Raw genomic sequence first — 25,253 nt, 5'->3', positions numbered from 1 at the left:
TTTAGAATACTATTTAGTAGGAGATACTTTGAGAAAGGCTTAGTTCTGTGAATGCAGAGAAAAGCTGTCTATAATTTTGTTTTCCCCATTTTTAATTCCTGTCTGTTATTCTAAAGTATTTAGTAAGACCTTGTTAAAGATTATAACTTGGTTGTAGTTGTCATCTGGGTAACTGACAGAAGAGTCTAATATCAATATTTGGGGAAAGCACTATGAAAGAGACAAAAAGTCTGAGGGACTTTCCAAAATAATGTATAGAAAACATAATGAGTTAAATGAGTATGACAGAATTATAGGATTAATCATATAACCCTAAGAAATGCAAAGAAAATAAAGCTTCTCTATTTTTCTGTAATTGATCTTATCTAATACTTCATTAGTCTAGAAGGCAAGGGAGATCAGATTAGTTGAAGCTGATAATCTCCACTGGATCCAATAATTTAAACATCTCCTTGGATATTCAGTTGCTTGGAAGACTTGATCTTTTGGAATCCCATTTCTTCTCTTTGTTTCTATCTTACCTGTTATCTGGGTATAAATTAGATAGATGGGTGGTAACAATAAGTATGGCTTATGAGACTTAGCATGGGTTGCTCCTTAATACCACCAGTTAACCATGGATGTGAGAATAGTCATCAGGAAACATGCTTATACCCACTACTTTTGATCAAGGCACCAATCATTTCTCTCTGATGTTGAAATTCCTGAGTGAGGGTCATTTCATTTCAACTCCAGACTTCTGTTAGTGTATTAACTCTCCTGGGCACTTCCATGTTTCCTTTCAAGGCAGGAGAAAACCTGGGATCCCTTGGACACCATTCAGAGTTCAGTATCTATCTACTTTCCACAGCCACTCAGCCATGCTTGACTGAACTGGAGGCTACAGATACCAAGTTGAATTTTATAAAAAAAAAATTAATTCTAAGTTCCACAATAATTATAGAATATGACTTACCAATAAGTCTAAGACTATCTTTAATTGCCTTGAGTTATAAATAGGAATTTTACATAAAATAGGAATTATACATAAAATATTGATAGTATAGACAAAATGAATGCTTTTTCTAAGTTATAGTGGCATTAAATTTTGAAACATGTTGATCTTAGTTGTTTTCGTAAGAAAAAAAATGAAGGAAAAATTTCCTGGGATGACAGTTCATTACCAATTGCTTTTCTTGTCTTTTTTTTTTTTTGCAAAGTTAGTAATAATAAAATTGCTAACCTATATTGAGCACATAATATATTCATTGAGTTCCTATGGATTTATACAGGTATTACAGTGAGCATGCACACGGTAAGCAGTTCACAAGGACTGTATCACTTAGTTCTACAGATCAATTTGGTGGCTTTGATTTTATTTTTCGTATTATGGATAAAGAGAGGCACCAGCAATTTAAATAAAGTCTCAGTGGTAACAGATGACATTAGTTGAATCCAATCCTAGGCATTTTGACTTTTTAGTATATCATTATAAATTTATATTTTTGGGCTTTTTAAATTTTTTAAATATAATGATTGATGCACTATTCAAATATTACAGAAATGCTAATAGGATTATGTTGTTCTTAACTCTTTAAAGATGGAATTCAAAAAGCAATCAAATTTTTAGAAGCCAGCACACAGAGCTTTATTTGCTTATGCTGTTGTACAGAAGTACTTATACACAATTTCTACATTTCCTTTCTGTATTTTGCTCAATAAAAACTTATTTAGGCAAAAAAAAATGGCACTGCTAAATTTAAAGTAAATCAAGTAATATGTTTATGGCTATCCAACTTGTGAAATATGGAAATAAGGTTGAAAAGAGCTAAATAACTCAATAACCACCTTTAAGTATTAAACTCACAGTGATCCAAAGGGCCCCTGGGTTGACACAGCCTTAAGATATTACTGATATAATATGTTCACATTATTCTATGTCCTTGAACTTCTCAAAAACTTAATCACTTTATTACTTTGAACGTCTCAAAACTTAATCACTTTATTACTCAAAAGATAATTTATTTTAAGGCTAGGAAAAGCTACAGTTATCTGAATAAATCAGAGATGTATCAAGATAATTTAAGAAAGGTGTGTGTTTGTCTAAAGTAACTACTATTGTTGCTTAATCCACCTAGGCAAGGGATAATTTCTAGCTATCCCTTTAACTTTGTGTTATGTAAAACCTGGCATAAAAAAGCTCTGGTTTCTCCAATTGAAGAGTTGGAATTGTGTCCAAGAAGTGACAATGAAATCCATCCAATTTTTATTCTAATGACACATATACTATTGCTTTAGCTTAGTGTACATAACTCATAAATCTGAACACCTAATCATATGGCCTTTTAGCAGGTTGGCATTTTTCCCCTCATTTCCAAAATCTCTCTGAACTTGAAAACTTCACCAAATAGCTAGGCTTCAGGGGGAAAAAAAATGAAAGTCTGACCTAGAAAGATAATACCATCTTCATATTTTAAAAATCATGTTGGACCTATGGACATTTGCTAAATTAAATGTTTTATTGTTTGAGAGATCATTTCATTTAGCTATTGAAAACTGGGGTGACTAAGTCTTTGGATATTTAGAAAATACTCTTAAATATGCAACAGTATAATAACGATAACAGTTTATTGCAACCATTTAATTAAGAGTAACAGCTTTTCAAACTCTAGAATCCAATCCAAACATAAATGCATGGGATTTGATAACTAGAGAATTGTCTTTGAAAGGAAGGATGACATGATAGCTAATGCATGCACATGGAAACTAATTAGATTTTTTAGCTAATGAATCCCCATTTAAATAAATGTGATTCGATAAATAATGGATCCCCATGGAAATGAATAGAATTGGATGACTAACACACCCCACTGAAATGAATGTGATTCGATAGTTATCGCATCCTCATAAATGTGTTAGATTGAATCCCATTCATTTTAATTGCAATAAATTAAAATAGCTTTTGTTCATGGCCTTTTGGCTAAGATCAAATGTCCTGTCCTCTATTTGGGGACTATATCCTAACCAAGCAGACAACCCAGACTTACTGATCTAATAGGTCCCTTCCTTCTCTAACTACATGATCTATAAGCTACCCATGCCATTCATTCCAGTAAAGATAACTCATTAATAAAACCTATTCATTTCAATAGAGCATTTGTTGTCAATTAGATTCCATTAATTTCGATGGAAAATTTTTAGCTATTACAAATAGAACCATCCAAATAATGTATTTAAATGCTTTTCAAAAAAGTCAAAAGCAGGTTTTCATAGATAAAAATCAAATTTTTAATGCATGTTTTTACTAGGTTACTTAAAATCAAAGAATTTTTTAAAGAAAATAAAATATTGGGGAATATACTTTGTTAATAAATGTGTAACTTACCTATAAGCTTCTGAAAATAAAATGTGAGAAGTAGAATTTTGAAAACGAAGCACATGATTATCAATAATAATAAAAATTTACTCTCTGAACAAACCTATTTTGGTACATTTATCACATTTACTCAATTATATTTATCTTCATTTCTTTCCATTTGTGTATATTTTGTGGGACTAAGACTGCCTTAAACATCTGTGTATTACAAAATCATACAGCATGAGGATATAGTGAAGTCCTGATGAGCTGAATAGGTAAATGCATATAGATAAGTAAATTAATAAATGAGTGATTATAAGAGATCAGAGAAATAAAAATTTATTGAAAATTAACAGTAATTTACCTACTGGGATAAATATGATACATATGTGCAAATCCATGCATGTGTATAACCCTCATTTAAATATCATAACTCCTCCATGAAATAAATATTGAGACTTTTTAAAATGAGGAAACTGAGTCCAAAAAGGAATGAATAAAAAATCCCATGGCTAACAAAGTATGTTCAAAGCCCAGGTCTGCTAGATAAGACCCTGTTTTCCTTACCCTATGCCTTCATTGCCTTAACATGCAAAGATCTCTTGCAAGAATGCCTTAAATAAATTTGAGTCTAGAAAAGGTTACAACTTGGGAAAAATTGTATTTAATAAACAGTGTTAAAAATAAATGTCCAAATAAAATGAGGGAAAAAAAAAAACTTAAAATAATAAAACCTATCATAAGCCACTACTTTGAAGTATTTCAATTTTATGAGAAGATAAAAAGGGAAACAGTGTGGCTAATATAAAAGAACAAAATCTATTACTTAAATGATGGGGTTAAAAATACAGTAGTGATATTCAGCTGAATATCAGTCAGCTGAAGACTGACTCATCCCCTAGACTTGCCCATACACACACATAAATATATACATGGGAATTACCAAAAACATCAACAAAATTATCTTGTCAGAATCTTGAATGAAGAGGTAGAATATGAAAAAGTGATTCTATAGATAAAAAGTGTTCTTAAGCCCTAAGAAATCCAATCCCTCTTTACCTCCAAATTCTCACTCTTTCTCAATGATTTCCTGAGAGAATTTCAAATTATTTCAAATAAATGTGACTTCAATAATATTCCTGGTGTTATTAACACACATAGAAACATTGACCAATAAAAAAGGATGCCATGTATAGGACCTACTTCATACAATGTATATTTTATTATTATGAAATGCATATTTTACTGAAACTTAATCAGGAAATCAGATAGGAAAGCAATAGTTCTTGCCAGAAAAAATTTTCAAGTGTATCAAAATAAGTCAGAGATTACAGATATCGTTAGCATATTTACAAGTCATGGCTTTTCATTGATTTTAAAAACAAATTCCCAAAGAATGGTTTTACATTTTAGAGTATTTGCTTTCCACTGAATACCATTAGTACCTCACAGATGACATTTGAGGACATTCAATTTTTCATTAGCTGCAGGAAAAATACACCACATATTTAGAGACAGAGGAAAGAGAAGAGAGGTGGGAACTCCTTTACAGGTGAAGGAAGAAAATGTATTGGAGAATGTCCTTAAATGACACAGTTTTCTCCCTACAGTGGAAAAGGAAATTATCAGTCAAAATAACAAAATATTTCAAAAATAATACAGTTAGGATTGTTATGATCCATATTACACTTAGATAACCCACGGCCACGCTTACCTGGAACCTCTTCGAAGGAAGACTATGGGGCTGACTTTGTACAGAACAGACTGTACAGCAGCCTCCAGTACTTTAATGTGTTGATGATAATGATAATGAAACATGTTAAAAAGGAAATCAGATGGGGGCGCCTGGGTGGCTCAGTCGTTAAGCATCTGCCTTCGGCTCAGGTCACGATCCCAGGGTCCTGGGATCGAGCCCCGCATCGGGCTCCCTGCTCTGTGGGAAGCCTGTTTCTCCCTCTCCCACTCCCTCTGCTTGTGTTCCCTCTTTCGCTGTGTCTCTGTCAAATAAATAAATAAAATCTTAAAAAAAAAGGGAAATCAGATGAAAAGTTTTAGAGATCTTTTTTCAAAAACAGGCAGTAGAGCATGGGAAGTAGTACTCTCAATCTAGGGTCCTAAGTTCAGCTTTGCTATTTGCCATCACCATGACTCCTGGTTATGTGAGTTACTCTATGAAAGAGGAATAATGACAATACCGACCCCACAGCATTGTTAGATAGGTGCATCGTTGGAGAGCCACTGAGAACACTGACTGGCGCGTAGTAAGCACTACACAAGTGACCTTCAAACATATGTTACAGAATGTTAGACCTAATTGAGGTACACTTGTCTTTAGCCAGAAATAAATTATATTTGAATAAAAGTTAAAAAAAAATACTGACTAAAACAATATTACAGGGGTGCCTGGGTGGCTTGCCTGGGCAAGTTGTGAAGCATCTGCCTTCGGCTCAGGTCACGATCCCAGGGTCCTGGGATCGAGCCCCGCATCGGGCTCCCTGCTCAGTGGAGAGCCTGCTTCTCCCTCTCCCACTCCCCCTGCTTGTGTTCCCTCTCTCGCTGTGTCTCTGTCAAATAAATAAATTAAATCTTTTTAAAAAAATAAAAAAAATAAAACAATATTACAATAAGATCCTGGGAAGTTTATTCTGTATTTAACTATAGAGTGTTTTTGAACCCCACATTATCCAGAGTTTATATTGATTAAAGTCACTGACTGATTAGTATCCTGGGTAGATAAAGATATAATAACCAGGCAAGTAATCATTTTTCAAGGAACCAGAAGGAAACACATTCTATTAGAAAGATTATTCCATATTAGAACAGAAACTTTTCTGTCATTTTACACTCTTTATGCCATCTTGATAATTTCTTACCTGTCAAAAATTTTAAGCAGTTAAACAGCTGTGAGTTGAAGTTTTTTAATATTGAGAGATTTTTTTTTTTATTCTATTTCTATTCAACAATGGGAGACATAGAACCATACACTCTTCAGTTTGTGATTAACTCTAGTGAGTTAAGTGGAGAGCGTTTAGACCCACGGTAGACACAAGTGCTGTTATTTTCAGAAACAGTGGACACTAGAAGGAGTGGCCAGTATACAAAGACATACCATCGATACTTTGGTTTTGATAACATCATTTAGCTTAAGGGGAAAATTGTTACTTCACACTAGAGGGGATTTCTGATTTTAATTTGGCCTTCCCAAAAAGGTGAGAAGGTTCATTAAAGATATCCCTCTGTTCATTAATTAATTGATAAGCAGTTGTAATAAAGTGTTTAGAGGAGCGGTTGTCATTAGGAATTACTCTAGAGGCAGTATTTCAGGAAGAACAAACCATCAACTAAGGAATATTCTAAACCAGTATTTAATATGCACAGAGAGTCAGGCCAGAGGAAGTTTATATTTCTCTGAAGCTACGAGAAATACATTTTAAAATCTCAAGATAATTTGATACTTAAAGCATGATTCCCCTGAATTTTATAAATGGCTTAATGGCACACAAGAGATTTAATTGGTAATTGTTTTAACAGGCATATTTATATAAATATTAATGTATAATTTTATTTATAATTTTTAATACTGAAAATGAAGGTGATATTTTAAAAGAGTAATTAGAAATATCCTTACCCTCACTTTCTTTTTATTTTGTCTCTTCCGGCAGCTTTTGTGATATTGTTCTGCTTTGCCTACCTATACCTCACTGACTTTTTCTCCATTTCTCTTCTATCCCTTTCAGAGACACAACTGTTCAGTTGTTATTCTAGTCATGACGTGTATTCCCCCCCCCGCCCCCACGGGACCTGTTCGCACTCTCTAGCATCAGTTGTTTTTGTGGGCACAGAACCCTTTACTATCACCAGGGGTTGAGATGCAGTCAGCAGTGACACACATATAAATATGCTATGGAACTGACTTTTGGAATAGCAGGGTTTGAGCACAGCAGATTCTATTCCCAACAAACACCTTTATCTGGAGACAGCTAGACACACAAAGCCACACACACAGAGCATTTAAAGTCCCTAGCAATTTCCTAGGAGTACACAGCAAATAGGAAACATTCATTCCAGAGAATGTACTATATCTATGTAAGAAAAACAAGAATCTGTGGTACTGGAGCCATGACTAGCTCGCTCCCCCATATAAATTGCTTCATCTCATGGAAACTATCCCTGGCCCTCTATTCCAGGCAGGTGGAATCAAGAAGGTAGGGTTCCCTCTCCCATCAGCTCCCAGTCTGGGGCTACAGTTTCTCCTCAAGTGGGCAAGCTGCTGATGCTTTTCATCCCTCCCAACCCCCGGGTGCGGAAGCTCTGTTTGGGGAAGACACAACTAAGATGACTAGAGCATCCTTCCTTCATGTGGCCCTGATGTGTTGGGTATAAATTCTGCTCAAAATGTGGCAGACAGCAAACACTGGGCCCTGAACACTCACAACCCAGCTAGCACTTATGAAAGATTCTAAGCCAGGAAAGGCAAGCCAAGAAGACTAGAAGCTCCCCTGCCAGGCCTGGCTCACAGAGCAGGTATGTCACCCCAGGGGTGCTGCAGAGCTTACCCTTGGCTCTTGTGAAGTAGTGCACTGATTCAGTCAAAGAGACAGGCCATAGCACTGAGAGCCTCCTATCTCTGCTTGTGGGGACTGATTTCATTTAGAATAGAACGAGAATAGTACCATGCCTAATGACACTGTTCAAAATAACAGAGAGACATAAAGAAGGAAGTGTAGCTCCTGCTCTTATAGCTGCAAGTGAAAAGGCAGAGCAATAGGAGATTTAACAAAGAGAACAGGGAACAGAGACAGCTAAGAAGAACTGTCCTAAAATCACAGTCACTCTCTGGGATTGGGAAGACTGGACATAAATGCTACACAGCATGAACTCAGGAGCAGTCAGAGAAGGGCGTGAGGAATACTTAAACATATTCCACAAATCGAATACAGATAAATCAACAGCCAGTGGAATCCTCACTGAAATGGAGGACTTAAGCACAACCTCTGACCAAACACTGACTGAAAATATGTGACTCTGACCCAAGGGCAATTCCCTGGAAACCAGGCTTAAAAATAAAATCATATGAACCCTTGGATGTTTTTGAGTTTATGTGCAGGCCTAAAGCCATACCTTTTGGCAGTGATAAAAGAGAAAATATCCAAGCTACCAGACCTTGGTTAAACAGGTGGCAAAAACATAAACTCCTTGAAATGTAAACAGCAGCATCCAACCACCCCCCCAAACTACCACACACACACACACACACACACACACACACACACACACCACAGTCAAAGGTAAGGGCAACAAAAATCCAACTGGCTAATGCATCTTAAACATATCTTTTGTCCAGTAAGCAGCTTATACTGACATGGAAGTAATGCCTAGGAAGCCAGCCTAAAAGATGAAAATAAGAAAAACTCTGAGGAAAAGCACCAAAAAACTACACACTGCAGGGGAAATAGACTTCACAGAATTAGTTCAGCCAAGTCACTAAATAAATACATGACTAAGTAAACAACAACATCGACTTCTTGGTGAGGGGATCATTATCCAGAGTTGCTACAATATATTACCTAAAATGCAAAACTCATGAGACATGACCAAGAACCAAACAAATAAACAGGCAATAAAAATTTCTTTTGAGGGGATCCAGATATTGGATTTAGCAGCGAAGAAAGACAATTCAAAGCAAACGTTATATTATTGTATTTTTTATAAATATGTTCAAAAAATGAAAGTAGACCATGCCCAAATAATTAAGGAAGATAAAACACTGTCTAATGAAACAGAAACTATTATTTTTTTTTTTAAAGATTTTATTTATTCATTTGAGACAGAGAGCACATGAGAGGGGGAAGGGTCAGAGGGAGAAGCAGGCTCCCCGCTGAGCAGGGAGCCCGATGCGGGACTCGATCCAGGGACTCCGGGATCATGACCTGAGCGGAAGGAAGTCGCTTAACCGACTGAGCCACCCAGGCGCCCGAAACTATTATTAAAAATATGAAACTCTTATAAAATAACCAAATGAAAATTTTGAGTTGAAAAGTACAATAACTGAAATGAAAAATTCAATAGAAGGACTCAACAGAATTTTCAGCTTACAAAAGAAAGAAGCAAAGTAGAAAGTAGATTGATAGACAATGTACAGTCTGAAAAGCAAAGGTAAAACACAATGAAGAAAAATCAAAGAGCTTCAATGGAATATGTGACGCCATTAAGCACACCCACATATGCGTAATGAGAATAACAGAAATAGAGGAGAGAAAAAAGGGAAGAAAAATATTTCACAGTTGCTGAAACTTGAAATTTAATGAAAAATATTTATCTGTACAACCAAGGAACTCAACAAACTCCAAGTAGAATAAACAAAGAGATCCATACCCAAACAAATCAAATTAAAATGTAGAAAGACAAATTTTAAAAACTCTTGAAAGCAGTAAGAAAAAAAACACTCATTACTTATAAGTGAGCCCCAGTAAGATTAACAGCTGACTTACCATCAGAAACAATGGACTGAAAAATTAAGATGACATTTTCTAAGTGCCAAAGTGGAAAAAAAAAATCAAGAATCCTATCTCCAGCAAACCAGTTTTCCAAAATAAAGGCAAAACAAGGGCATTTCCAAACAAACAATGCTTATACAATGCAGACCTGTCCTGCAAAAAGTACTAATAGAAGTTCTTTAGGCTGAAAGTAAGTGACACCCAACAGTAATTTGAATACACACACAAACACAAAAAGTAAAGATAACTGTACAGGTGTGTTTGTGTGTGTGTGTGTGTGTGTGTAATTATAAAGAGTTTTTTTTTTTTTTTGAGAGAGAGAGAATGGGAGACAGAGAGCATGAGAGGGAGGAGGGTCAGAGGGGGAAGCAGACTCCCCGCCGAGCAGGGAGCCCGATGCGGGACTCGATCCCGGGACTCCAGGATCATGACCTGAGCCGAAGGCAGTCGCTTAACCAACTGAGCCACCCAGGCGCCCCTGTGTGTAATTATAAATAAGAGTATAATTACTAATGACTTACCTTTCTTCTATTATTTAAGAAGCAATTTCATAAAATTATATATACGTATAATAGTATTATTGAGATAACACATATCTATGAAATATATTTAACAATAAGATGTTGTGGGTTTGAAAACAGCTATACCAAAAAGTTGCTGAAATCCATTGGAAAAGGTTAAGAAATAGTAATTAAGAAGGTTGATATATATATACAATGGAATATTATGCAGCCATCAAAAGGAATGATATCTTGCCATTTGCAATGACGTGGATGGAACTGGAGGGTATTATGTTGAGTGAAATAAGTCAAACAGAGAAAGACATGTATCATATGACCTCACTGATATGAGGAATTCTTAATCGCAGGAAACAAACTGAGGGTTGCTGGAGTGGGGGGTGGGGTGGGAGGGATGGGGTGACTGGGTGATAGACACTGGGGAGGGTATGTGCTCTGGGAAGCGCTGTGAATTGTGCAAGACTGTTGAATCTCAGATCTGTACCTCTGAAACAAATAATGCAATATATGTTAAGAAAAAAAAAAAGAAGAAGAAGAAGGTAGCGGGAGGGGAAGAATGAAGCGGGGGAAATCGGAGGGGTAGACAAACCATGAGAGACGATGGACTCTGAAAAACAAACAGGGTTCTAGAGGGGAGGGGGGTGGGAGGATGGGTTAGCCTGGTGGTGGGTATTGAGGAGGGCACATTCTGCATGGAGCACTGGGTGTTATGCACAAACAATGAATCATGGAACACTTCATCTAAAACTAATGATGTAATGTATGGGGATTAACATAAGAATAAATAAATAAATTAACTAAAAAAAAAAAGAAGGTTGATATAACAAATTCTGTAAGTACATACTTGTTTTCCTTTATTCTATCAGCTTCTTTAAAAAGACATAAGATAATGTAAAGTCATAATTATAAGTATGCATTCTTGGGTTTCTTACATGTATAGACATAATATGTTTAATGATAAGTGTACAAGGGAGGAGATTGTAAAAAACTATATAGTAGTAAAGTTTCTATATTTACTCAACTTTAGTATAAATCTAAAACCCAAAATAATTTTTGATATGTTAATCAGTATACTGTGACACCTAGAGAATAATTCAAATTATAAGGAAGTTATAAAACATTGATGAAAGAAATTTTTAAAAGAAAATAGATATTCCATGTTCAAGGATTGGAAGAATTAATATTGTTAAAATGTCCATACCACTCAAAGCAATCTGCAGACTCAATAAAATTTATATCAAAACCCCAATGGCATTTTTTTACATAAATAACAAAAAATCTTTAAATCCATATGGAACCCAAAAAGATCCAGAATAGCTGAAAACAATTTTGAGCAAGAAGAACAAAGATGGAGGCATCACATTTCCTATTTCAAAATGCATTACAAATGTACAGTAATCAAAACAGTATGATACTGGCATAAAAACAGACATATAGACTAATACAACTGAATAAAGAACAGAAATACACCCTTGCAAATGTGGTCAACCGATCTTTGACAAGGGTACCAGGAAAAAAAAATGGGGAAAGAATGGTCTCTTTAATAAATGGTCTTAAAAATTGGATACATGAATGCAAAGCCTGAAATTGAACCCTTATCTCAAACTGTACACAAAAATCAACTCAAAATGAATTCAGCACTGAAATGTCAGACATGAAACCATAAAACTCCTTGTAGAAAAAAGGCAAAAAATCTCTTCACATTGGGCTTAACAACTATTTCTTTCATATGATACTGATGATATTGAAGGCATAGGCCACAAAAGCAAAAATAGACAAGTGGGATTTTACCAAAATAAAACTTCTGTCCAAAGGAAACAATCAACAAAGTGAAAAGGCAACCTAAGAAATAGGAGAAAATATTTAGAAACCATTTTTCTGATAAAGGGTTAATATCCAAAATATTTTTAAAATTCCTGTAACACAATAACAAAAAAAAACTTACTAAAAAATGAAGAAAGTCCTCTCCAGTGAGAACATATAAATTGCCAATAGCCATATGAAAAGGTGCTCAACATCACTAGTAATCAAGGAAATGCAAATAAAAACCATGATGAGATATAAGCTCACACCTCTTAGAATAGCTCATAAAAAAAAAAAAAGTATTGAGTTTGTAGAGAAAAGGGAACTCTTACACACTCTTGGTGGGAATGTGAATTGATGTAGCTAGTATAGAAAACACTATGAAGGTTCCTCAAAAAATTAAAAATAAAACTATCTTGATCCAGCAATCCTTCTTTTGGGTACTTATCCAAAGGAACTGAAATCAGGATCTCAAAGAGATACCTGTGTCCATCTCTTCACTGCAGAATTATTAACAGCAGCCATGACATGGAAGCAACCTAAATGTACAGTGATGGATGAATGGATAAGGAAAATATGGTATTTATATACAACAGACTGATACTCAGCTTTAAAAAGGGATATAACGTCATTTGTGAAAATATGGATGATCTCAGAGGGCATCATGCTAAGTACAATAAGCTGGTCACAGGGGCGCCTGGGTGGCTCAGTCATTAAGCGCCTGCCTTCAGCTCAGGTCATGATCTCAGGGTCCTGGGATCTAGCCAGGCATCGGGCTCCCTGCTTGGCGGGAAGCCTGCTTCTCCCTCTCCCACTCCCCCTGCTTGTGTTCCCTCTCTCGCTGTATCTCTCTCTGTCAAATAAATAAATAACATCTTAAAAAATATAAAAAAATAAACAATAAGCCAGTCACAGAAGAATAAATACTATGTTGACCTTACTTGTATAAAGAATTTAAAAGAATTTAAAAGTCAGACTCATGGAAGCACAGTGGTCATTACCAGAGCTGGGGGCAGGGGAAACAGGAAGGTGATGGTCAAAGGACACAGTTTGTTATGCAAAATCAACAAGTTCTAGAGATCTACTGCAGTTCATAGTGCCTATAGTTAACAATATGTAAGGTGACTCTTGAATAATGCAGGGGTTGGGGTCCTGACCCCCTGTGCAGTTGAAAATACATTTATAACTTTTGACTCCCCAAAAGCTTAACTACTAATAGCCTTCTATTGACTAGAAGCCTTACCACTAACATAAACAGTTGAGTAATACATAATTTGTATGTTATAGGTCTTATATACTCTATTCTTATAATAAAGTAAGCTAGAATAAAGAAAATGTTATGAAAATCATAGAGAAAATACATTTACAGTTATGTACTATATATATATGTATATATCCTCATATAGAGGATGCACACATTTCAAACCTATATTGTTCAAGGTTAAGTATTGTATACTTAAAAAAATTGCTAAAAGTGTCCATTTTCTGTTAAATGTTCTTATCAACATATACATACACACAAAATATATAGTTCAGGAGGAAACTTTTGGAAATGATGGATATGTTTATGGCATAATGTTGTGGTGATGGTTTCACAGGTATATATTTCCAAATTCATCAAATACATATATATATTTATATATATATTTATATTATATATATATATATACACTAAATATGTATATTTTCTGGATACCAATCATAGCTCAGTAAAGTGGCTTTTTAAAAAATCATTTATATTTCTCTACACTAGTAATAAAGACTCTAAAATTGAAATTAAGAGAATAATTCAATTTACAATAGCATTAAAAAGAATAAAATAATCAAGAATAAATTTATGTTCAAGACTCAGATTCTGAAAACTGCAAAACACTGTTGAGAATAATTAAAGACCTAAGTAAATGGAAAGACACTATGTCTCCCTATGGTATACACTGTGGTCTATGCTGGCACTCCATATGTTTTAGCAATGCAAATTAGTGAGCTCAGAATAAACCTTTTTATCATCATTTCCTTTCATTGGAATCTAAACACTATGTTACCACCATGTGCATGGCTGGTAAATGCAGAGAAAGCTCACAACCTGATATGGGATTTGAGATGTGAGAAACCCACTTGCCACGCTCACATATTTAGGACAAGGTTTTTCAACCTTGGCACTACTGATATCTTGGACAAGATAATTCTCTTTGTCGGGAGGCAACTAACCTGTGCGCCATAGGGAATATTTAGCAGTACCATTTATCTGCCCCCTGGCCTTTATCTGCCTCCTGCTTCCCCCTCCCAGTTTCCCCAACACTCACACTTTCAGCCCAGTAGCGACAATCAAAAATGCCTCCAGACATTGCCAAATGTCTCCTGGGGGTAAACGTGCCCCGTGGGAGAGTGACTGGTTTAGAAAACGTAAGGAGCCTTTGAATACATGCCTTTTTTTTCTTTTTAATAATCCTGGAAGGCCTCCCTCTATCTTAGGCTGTACCTTTCTCTTTGTCTGCAGGTACTAAGTAAAGCAATACTAGTGCCATTTACGTCTTTCTGACTTTGGTCCAATTATCTCCTTTCTCCTCTTAGTTCCTATGGAAAACTATTAGGCCATAAAACAAGGTGATAAGTGATGTATTGCTTTATATTATTTTCTATTGATTTATGTTCGTTGACTTTCTCCCCACCGAGACTATATACTTGTGACCAGGAAATATGTCTTTATGTATTTTGTTTTCTATGTGTGATTAACAAAATTTAAATGATCACTTAATAAATGTTTGTGGTTTCCAAGAGTTACACACACATACACACACATGCACACAACTACGTGAAGGAGGCAGAGAACTAAGCAAGTATCTTGGTAAAAGTATTATAAAAATTGCCAACCCTGAACACGGCCATTTCCCTATCTCTAAGTACTTTCAATATATACGATCATATGGTTCTGGTGTGTAGTAGGAAACAAATTCATATTAGTGAGTGGCACATAACAAGCAAACAAAGTCCTACCAGTTTAAGTTAGCTTTAAAATTCTCCCATCCCTGGTACTACATTTTTCATTTACTCTAAGTATGCAAGCTGCTAACAAGTTCACTCCTGCTCTCAGCATTTATAAACATAATAGGCTTTTTGACTTATGATAGCAGAAATAATGGAGATGTGGAGAGGGTCATACAAGGAAGTGTATTCAGTGAAATTAAAGGGAATCTTGGTCCATTCGTGCATATCCTACTACTTGAAAGGAAGTTAGTAATTCTGAGATTATAGCATTCACTGGGCTTTTTAAAGTTATGAAACATTTCAAAGGTTAAACAACGTTGTTAAATGATTCTAGGAGTTCATAAATTAGTCACTATAGATTTTTTTAAACAAAGGCACTTTAAAGTAAAGCAGAATGATTTGGAATTGTATTGATTTATTCAGTTAAATGTGCCAATATATATCCCCTTTCACTTCTCATTTAGAAATATAACCAAGAAAATGTTAGTCCTACTGATTGTAATTTTTGATGCTAAATTAGAGTATTTAAGTATATCCTAATTGATTTTTGTCTATGGAGGAAAAGAGTCAGTAAAAATAGATTTGAAAGGAAATGTGTCTGCCCTCATGTATCTAAGATGGTAGAATAATTTGGAGAAAATAGCACTTGGTGAGATATGTTAAAACATAGGTGGGTGGAGAAATGAAAAATGTTTCAAGAATGATTCTTGAGTTGTCAAGTATTAAAATAAAATGCATCTTCTAATCTGATTTATGATTTTAAAAATCTAATTAAAGCTCTGGTTAATCACTTGTATCATATAATGGGGAAAGTTCTGTAAAATAACATATTTAATGATGGAGAAAATCTCCGGGTTTCAAATTTTCTGAGCCAACTGCAAGGTGGGGAAAATGTAGCAGATGGAGGGCTGGAGCACAGGACATGGGACCTGATGGAGAGAGACAGGAGTTTTTGTTATTGTTTATGTTATTTAAGGGTAAAAATGTACTTGGGGGAAAAAAAGTATAGCATGCCAAAATCTGAAGGATCAAATGAAGAGAAAAATAAGAGACTGAGCAGTTGTATCAAAGTAGGGTGAAGTAAGGTGAGGGCTTGACTTGGTCTTGCTCTTTTCAGCACGTGCTTGTGAATGGCAAACGTGTCTTAGAGTGACTCCTTCATCTAGCGCTTGTATGCGTGGATGGCACCGGAGTGGTGGCGTGCTGGTGATGTTGTATCACCGACAGTGACTGGCCAGTCCTGGAACATGTGAAGGCAACCTATACAAATATACTTGGTACCCACCACCGCAGTGATCCCTCTGGTGAAGCCAAGGTCACTTATTATGCACATGTGGGCTCAGTGTGCCTGCTGGAACTCTCTTCCCAGGCAGGAGAAACCTTTAGTCTGAGACCACCGAGCTCCATCGATAGTACGGCTTGTTTTTGCTCTACCCCAACCACAATAACCAAGTTGCTGATTTGTTTTTCCTTTGGCAAGTCTTTGTTACTGCTCTTCCCACTTGCTGCTTACTGCGTCTTGTCTCTGTGTTATCTTCCAAGTTCAGCCCCGCCGCCCCCCGCCCAAGCTCTTCCCCACTCGATGGTGCCTGGATGCATCTTTTTGGGTTTAAGGGCATCATGCCTCCACGGAGACAATGACTGTATAATGATGGCACCCGAACAAAAGCAAAAGCAATAGAGGGAAGTTAGAGAAGAACCAGAACATCAGCTGGGCCTGTGGTTACGGGTACAAAACAGGAGAGAATATGAGAAGTTCAGTATGAGCGGCTAGAATGAGGGGTGCCACATGATAAGCATGATGAGATTCCATCTTTTCTTTTTCTTTTTTCTTTTTTTTTAAAGATTTTATTTATTTATTTGAGAGAGAGAGAGTGAGAGAGAGCATGAGAGGGGGGAGGGCCAGAGGGAGAAGCAGACTCCCCACTGAGTGGGGAGCCCGATGTGGGATTCGATCCTGGGACTCCAGGATCACGACCTGAGCCGAAGGCAGTCGCTTAACCAACTGAGCCACCCAGGCACCCGAGATGCCATCTTTTCTTAAAATACATTAGCAAGACATGGGAAACTTATTCCTTTTAAATAATATATTAAGCTCTGAGATAAACCCAAATCTCTTATATTTTGTATAATCTTCATCTTACTGATAATCACTAAGCTTTAAAGTTTTTCATTTCAGAAATGCTATGTAATGACTCCATTTTGAAAAGAAGTGTACATCGTTTCAATAAAAAGTACTTTTTCATCTGATGCTAACTTATATTTCTATAACATCATATGCTCAGATGACAAAAAAAACAATCACGGCATTTAGCCAGCTACACAAGTGGTGGTAATGTGAAATTTAGATCCTGATGAAAGAAATGATATAAAGACTTATTCTGAAGCCATTAATTTCTATCACAACTTTATTGTGAATTGCCAGTAAGACACAGCATGTACCACAGAGTACACCATAAGGATGGGTATGAAAACTGCTCTAAGGGATTATGTGACTATTCATCATGCAGAATGCGTCCACCTACAGATCATCTGTGCACAGACTTATATGTATGTACATGCACATTATCTGAACATATAAATCTCTGTGCTTTTCCATCTTTCCCCCCGGAGCATTGGCCATCTTTTCTTTTTGCTGTTCAGATTAAAATACTATCAAAACCAGGCATGATTCTCCATCATTTTTTTATTATGGTAACATTTACCTTCATTTGAACAGTCATTGGCCACAAATCTTCAGATGTTATGTTATAGTGCCTACTTTCTGATATATAACAATATATAGAATTCTCAATAGAACGCATATAATTCAGAATTATGTAACTGAATGACCATTAGATCTGGAAAAGGTTTACTTAAAAGAAATCAAAGAAAAATAAGATCAGTATATACCATTTCTAAATTGCCAATAGTAAACCTTAGAGTGTTCATGAACAAACTTAATTCTGTTTTGCTGACAAATAAGGCAAAGCAGAATGCAATGATTTTCATCTATTTAGTAGTACCATAGCACACAAATGTCATTCTCTGGAACCCATATCTATCAGACTAAATGACTGAATTTATATCTGCTATTTGATGGAATAAAATAAAGTCATTTTAATAGGACATACCCAGTGGATCAATGTTTCCTGCTTTGAAAATGAACATCTTCGTTTTCCCTAGGCATTTATGTGGGAACAAGAGATCATTATTCTATGACAGTGTTACATTCCACTGACATTTCTAAACAGAGAATGCTTCTTCCTATGTGAGTGGAGGAGTTTGTTTACAAATAATATGTATATCACTGGGGTAGAAAAGAATCCATTGTCTTGAAAAATGTGCATTTTAACTAATATTAAATCTGATTTGTTGAGTGTTTTCACTGTTTCTTTTTTCTAAGTGAAGCACCACGGAAAAGGCATATTAACTCTTTTAGGAGACAAGGATACTTTTATTGACTAAATGACTCAATTGATTCATTAAATAGTGCCTTAACAGCCTAAAAGAGCAAATGCAACTTCAAAAGGTGCCAAAACTGCAACTGGGGAACATCTCTGGCATTGAAATAATCAATATAACTCTTCCATTTTCCATTTTGTGGAGAATTTCATGGCCATTTAGTAGAGATGGTAGGCCTTCTTTTTAGGTGTTTTCTTGTCTTTCAAGGATACTCCCTAGACCTGAGTGATACAGCCTGTAGAGAAATAAATAAATAAATAACTGCTGTATTTAGGGTTCAGGGTAGAATGAAACAAAGTGGCTATTATAAGCAATGTTTTAAAAATCTCAGAAAGTCGGTATTATGTAGAAATCATAGTGGCCTGGGGCAATGAGAATTCTGATTGCTCTTTTTGAGCACTGAATTAGCGTGGAGTCTAAACTAAAATTCAGGTTTTATATAAAAGCATTTTTTCTTCACTTTCTATGAGTTCCAGGAATCATATGCTGAAAGTATGTTAGTATATAACATGCAAAATGCTGTCTTTAATAGAGCATTTGGCATAATATTTGACCATGAAAAAATATGATAATCTCACATTTTTAATAATGTACAACATTCATTCACTCAACAAAGTTTTTGTCAATATGATCTTCATGAAATGCTAGGGATGCTGAATTTAAATCAGTTCTTCCATCTGATGAGTTCACCATCTGATAAGGGGAAAAGATAAATAGCCATGTTTTGGTGTAATGAGCACCTAACACAACTACCATTTTATTCACACAACTTTAGTTTCTGTGAACTCTGACAGTCTTCCAAAATAGACCCACGTATCAGAATCTTTGCCAGTGTCCACCATTTCTTTATTGGCCTCTGTAGGTTATATACTTTCTAAGTTATCGTGAAGTCTCCTCTCTAAACCCCGTGCTCCCACATGTGTATACACAATCAAGTCCATACACTGCTAATGATCCTTTCTCGAACTTATTTTCAAAAAATAAAGGAATAATCTGTGAACTACCTGCTTTATGGTCCCACCACCAGAATGACCAGCCTATCTGCTTCTTTATCTACATGGTCTGTGTTTCCTCCTGTTATGTCAGTCTAAGAATCTTTATTCCTTATGAAAACCAATCCTTCCATTCGTTTGAAGCATCTCCTCCTCTGTGTAAACAGAAAGTTTGGTCCTGAGTTTATCTCCTGCTTTGCTGAAATACGAGAGAAATGGAATTCTGCCGTGTTTAAGTCACTATTATTTAGTTTGTTAAAAGCAGCTGACTTAACATTTGCTAATACACTGGACTTCCTGATTCTCCAGCTCTGCACTTGAACTATTTAATTTTGTACTTTGCTTATACTGGGGAAAAGTAGTGCTCCAGGGAGGCCAAATCCTCATAAAGTACATTCAGAGTTGTAAGAACATCCTATCTAAATACACTAGAGAGTGGTGTGAAGATAGGCCACAAAATCTATCCGTAAGTAATTTCTAAGTTCTCTTCTTTCCCCAGTCATGAATCTGAATGCAAATAACAATTCTTTCTTCTTCTATCTAGTTATTATGTCTGGCATAGTAAGGCCCTATCTATGAGATAGGTAAACATAATTAACAGAGGAAATATGGACACAGAGAAAATATTGCAGGTACTTTGAATTTTTTTGATCCTTCTTTCCTAGTGAAAAGATTCAGACCATGATTTTATCTTTGATTTGTCCTACAACTGTAGTGTAATTTTGACCAAGTCACTAAAATATCCTTGATGCCAGTTTATTAATTTACATGATTAGTAGACTGGACCAGATGATTTAGCCATAAAATTCATGTCAGCTTCAAAATCCTATTATTTAGAAGAGTCTATATATTAGACAATGGAAATAAAGAAAAATCCTTATTTTTAATATAATAAAATGAATTTTAATATAAAAAATAAATTTTTATTTAAAAATAAAATCCTTTATTTTTATTAGGGTATGTTACCAAAATTAAAAGTTCTGGTTTAGACATTTATACAACTTAAATATAGTAGTAGTTAAACCAGGTATTAACTGCCATAATTTTTAAAAAGACCATGTCCAGGTAAGGCTTTAAAACCTAAGCCAGTCTTTTTTTTTTTTTTTTAAAGATTTTATTTATTTATTTGAGAGAGAGAATGAGAGAGAGAGCGCACATGAGAGGGGGGAGGGTCAGAGGGAGAAGCAGGCTCCCCGCTGAGCAGGGAGCCCGATGTGGGACTCGATCCCGGGACTCCAGGATCATGACCTGAGCCGAAGGCAGTCGCTTAACCAACTGAGCCACCCAGGCGCCTGCCAGTCTTTTAAAATATATTTCTATGTAGTAATTTCTGAAGTCCTTGGTAAAAAAGAATCAAGTATGAATTTTGTTACTTTCTTAAAAAAAATTAAGTCTCCCCATTAATTAAAAATAAATGAGAGTTTAAAAAAATCTCCTCAATCCTGAAACATATATAATGCATGTTCTATTTTGTTTTATATACTTATTTTCATATATGGATATCTGATCTACTTTAAGTTGTTTATCTCAAAATGTTTATGAAATATGTATCTCCACTTTTCCAACTTAATACAAAATAAATTATCTTAGGGGTGCCTGGGTGACTCAGTCGGTTAAACGACCTACTCGTGATTTTGGCTCAGGTCCTGATCTCATGGGTTAATCGAGCCCCATATCTGGCTCCCTGCTCAACATAGACTCTACTGGAGATTCTCTTTGTCTGCCCCTCCCCCAGCTTGAGCAATTGGTGAGGGAGCAGAAGGCTAGCTGAGGACAAAGCCGAAGCTGGCGCCCTACCACCCACCCCCCCCCATGTGATATATGTGACATTCCTCAGGCACTCCTGGCTGCCCCAAAGGAAAAACAAGGTTAACTGATAGAGATCACAGTCCTGCAGGACAGGAGTCTTCCTCAGTTTACAAATGTCTAGTGATTTACAAGGAAGAAGTTTTCTTATCAATAACCTAACTTCCAGAGACCCATAACTCAGTTTCCTGAAGCCCTAACATCACCCTCCCCTACGTGAAATTGAGGGAGGCTGAGGCAGAAGGAAATGTAAATAAAATTGAATTTCTTTTGAACCTGAAGCCCATTGAGAAGGATGTGTGATAGTAGGAATGTAACACTCCTGCAGGAAACCTCCAACTGTCTTCATGTTAGTGCCTCATTAGAGGGAAAAACAACCTTGGCTTGACAATAACCAGGCCTCCAGTATCCTGAGAGTCTTTAGCATATGACAGTCCTTCTGGACACCTGCTTTGTCCTCACCTCCCCAACTCCTGAGTACATAATCAGCCACTCCTCAAGACCACAGGGCAGCAGCTCTTTCTGAGCTCTTCCTGTCCCCATGCTTTAATAAACCACCATTTTGCACCAAAGACGCCTCAAGAATTCTTTCTTGCTCGTCAGCTACAGACTCCACTCCACTGAACCTCACCTATATTCCAAAACTATATCACAATAAATGAATGAATGAACAAATGAATGAATCTTTAAAAAAATAATTGATCTTAATTCTCCCTACCTATCCAGCACTAATATTCAAAACACCTAACAACTGATAAGGGACTAGCATCAATAATCCAAATGCACATGTCTACACCCACTCAATCATGGCTGCTTTGAAACCTGCAGCTGCCTACTAGTCCGTATCCGCTAAGGAAAAAAAAAAAAAAAAAAAAAAAAAAAAACTCTCCCCAAAATAAGGTAGACAAGGAAGAATATGGGCTCCTATACAATTTTATTTGTGAATAACTGTTTCTATAAACCTTAAAGAAAAGCAACTATGTGTTTCTAACTGCTCTCTTTAGAATCTGATAGTAAAACCTTCCTCCATTAGTTAGACATGAACGTATTCTTCTCTTTTGTCCATATATTCAATTTTTGCTTTCATCCGATCTGACTGTATAAAAAGTGCTTTCTCATTTTTAGAGCTTCCAGGCTCTTTTTTAGTGTGTTATACTTCTGGGCCTGTTCCCCCTTTCTGCAACTTAATATAAGAACCTGTGGGTTAATACCTAGAAAATTCAAAGTAATTTTACCAACTTCTGCTTTAATCCTCACAAAATTCTTCTTAGGTAGATCCAACAACTGCCCCTCCCTTACAGATGAATAAACCAGAGCTTAGAATGATTAAGTAATCATCCAAGGGTACTTATTTAGTAAGTGGAGAAAAAGATCTCAATAGTTTTCCTCCCTGATGGGTTAGCCTGGTGGTGGGTATTGAGGAGGGCACATTCTGCATGGAGCACTGGGTGTTATGCACAAACAATGAATCATGGAACACTTCATCTAAAACTAATGATGTAATGTATGGGGATTAACATAAGAATAAAAAAAAAAAATAGTTTTCCTCCCTGGCTGCTTAAAGCTTAGCCACCATCATGAACAACACAGTAACTATCCGGACCAGGAAGTTCATGACTGACCGACTACTTCGGCAGAAACAGATGGTCGTTGATGTCCTTCACCCTGGAAAGGCAACAGTACCTAAGACAGAAATTCAGGAAAAACTAGCCAAAATGTACAAGACCACACCAGATGTCATCTTTGTATTTGGATTCAGAACCCATTTTGGTGGTGGCAAGACAAGTGGCTTTGGCATGATTTATGATTCCTTGGATTATGCAAAGAAAAATGAACCCAAACAGAGACTTGCAAGACATGGCCTGTATGAGGGGGAAAAAAAAGATGTCAAGAAAATAGTGAAAGGAACGCAAGAACAGAATGAAGAAAGTCAGGGGGACTGCAAAAACCAATGCTGGTGCTGGTAAAAAGGAAGTGAGCTGGGTTGGACAACAGAAGGAATAAAGATCCTACAGTGACTTTATCTGTGGTGATTGTGCAGGTTTTTCATGAGAGGAATAATAAACTGAGAACTTTTATGTGTAAAAAAAAAAAGATCTCAATAAAGATATGTTTGACTGAAGCTCACACCTTTAACCACTCAAATATAGTGTCAATTTTAAGCTGTTTTCCAAAAAATGTATAAGAAAAGTAGGAAATAGGTCTTCAAATATAATGGGTGGAATACATGGAAACTGCCTCCACAAGAGGCTTTTCTTTTTTCTTTTTTTTTTTTTTTTTAAAGATTTTATTTATTTATTCGACAGAGAGAGACAGCGAGAGAGGGAACACAAGCAGGGCAAGCAGGAGAGGGAGAAGCATGCCTCCCACCGAGCAGGGAGCCCGATGCGGGGCTCGATCCCAGGACCCCGGGATCATGACCTGAGCCGAAGGCAGACGCCCAACAACTGAGCCACCCAGGCGCCCCCACAAGAGGCTTTATGATAACGCAAATCTGCATGTGGACTCCTGTCAATTTCAGCCTTAAATTCTATGGCCCTAAGCAATCTTGTATATGTAAATTCACATTCTCAATCAGTATGAGATGAAAACAAGCAGAGATGCAAACTTTAAGCCTCATTTTGCAAAGAATGAGATAAATTATTTCTCTCCATTTGTTTGACAATGACTGGCAGGACAAAAGCTTAATTTCAGAGTTCTAGATGTAAGTGTCTGCATAGTTTTCTTGACTAATGGTTAGCTCAAAATGTTGTCAGGTTCCACTCCCATGGTTTTCTGAAAATCGGCTGGAACCCCAGAGTGGGACTCTAAGAAAAAAATAAAAAATTAAAGTGGTACCCTCCTTCCTACCACATGTAAGAGTACTTATATTATAAAACTGTAAGCATTAAATGGGTAAATATGGGGGCGCCTGGGTGGCTCAGTCAGTTGAGCGGCTGCCTTCGGCTCAGCTCGTGATCCCGGAGTCCTGGGATCGAGCCCCACGTCAGGCTCCCTGCTCAGTGGAGAGCCTGCTTCTCCCTCTCCCTCTGCCTGCCTCTCTGCCTACTTGTGCTCTCTTTCTCTGTGTCAAATAAATAAATAAAATCTTAAATGGGTAAATAATGATCAGGTTTGTGCAGCATGGTAAGCTATTTAATGGTTAGATATTATTATGTTTTAGATTACAGTCAAGATTTTTAATTTCATTATAATGCTTTATACAAATCATTTTAAAAACCTTTTTTGAGGAATTAATTCTGGAACCATTTTTGTACTCTATTTTTAACACTAAAGATCACATTCAAACTCACATTCCTGATGTTATTTTATTGGTCTAATACAATTTCAGCAGTGTTGTTGTTGTTGTTTGGGTTTTTTTTTTTTGTCTGATATTTATGGTAAAAAGGTGATCTTCATATTTTATGTATGTACATTTTTCAAAACCTAGTTAGATTTAGTTCATTTTAAATCAAATATACTATTTTCCTAATCAAATTTTAGGAACCTATTTTGCAATTTAGTTCAAAGTACATTAATTAAGATTATTCATTTTTTTAAAGAGTTTCCCAAGCAAGGCTAGGAACAGAAAGGGGAAGAAAACAGTTCTTGGTTTTGGTAGAAGAAGATATGACACAGTATATAAAAATTGCAAGTCTGTATTTCATATGGCTTTTGAGGGGATGTAGGTGAAATAAAATCATGCTAACAAGAAAAAATGCAAACATGTTTTGAGAGAAAGAAGGTAGTTTAATTTGTGTAGGCTATTAAAGAAATTTGTGATAGCAAGTTGGAATGGCATTCGTATCAAATCAAGGCTAGGAGACTTGACTTAGTTTCAGAGACAACAATTAGTCATTAATGATACTAAAAACAATAAAAATCACAGAAA

General features: G+C 36.0%; 1 protein-coding gene across 1 annotated transcript; it reads left to right on the top strand.

Moving 5' to 3' along the window:
• Positions 1-22,959: 22,959 nt before the first annotated feature.
• LOC135363729 (small ribosomal subunit protein eS24-like) lies at positions 22,960-23,349 on the top strand. The gene has a single exon (XM_064585762.1). The coding sequence runs from the start codon at positions 22,960-22,962 to the stop codon at positions 23,347-23,349; it is 390 nt and encodes a 129-aa protein (XP_064441832.1).
• Positions 23,350-25,253: the final 1,904 nt, after the last annotated feature.

This window comes from Mirounga angustirostris, unplaced genomic scaffold (genome assembly GCF_029215605.1).
Source record: "Mirounga angustirostris isolate CCGP_5_RB_7025 unplaced genomic scaffold, mMirAng1.0.hap1 SCAF_3, whole genome shotgun sequence".
Classification (NCBI taxonomy): Eukaryota; Metazoa; Chordata; class Mammalia; order Carnivora; family Phocidae; genus Mirounga; species Mirounga angustirostris.
Note: the sequence above shows the minus strand (reverse complement) of the source record. Positions and strands in the feature narration are given on the sequence as shown.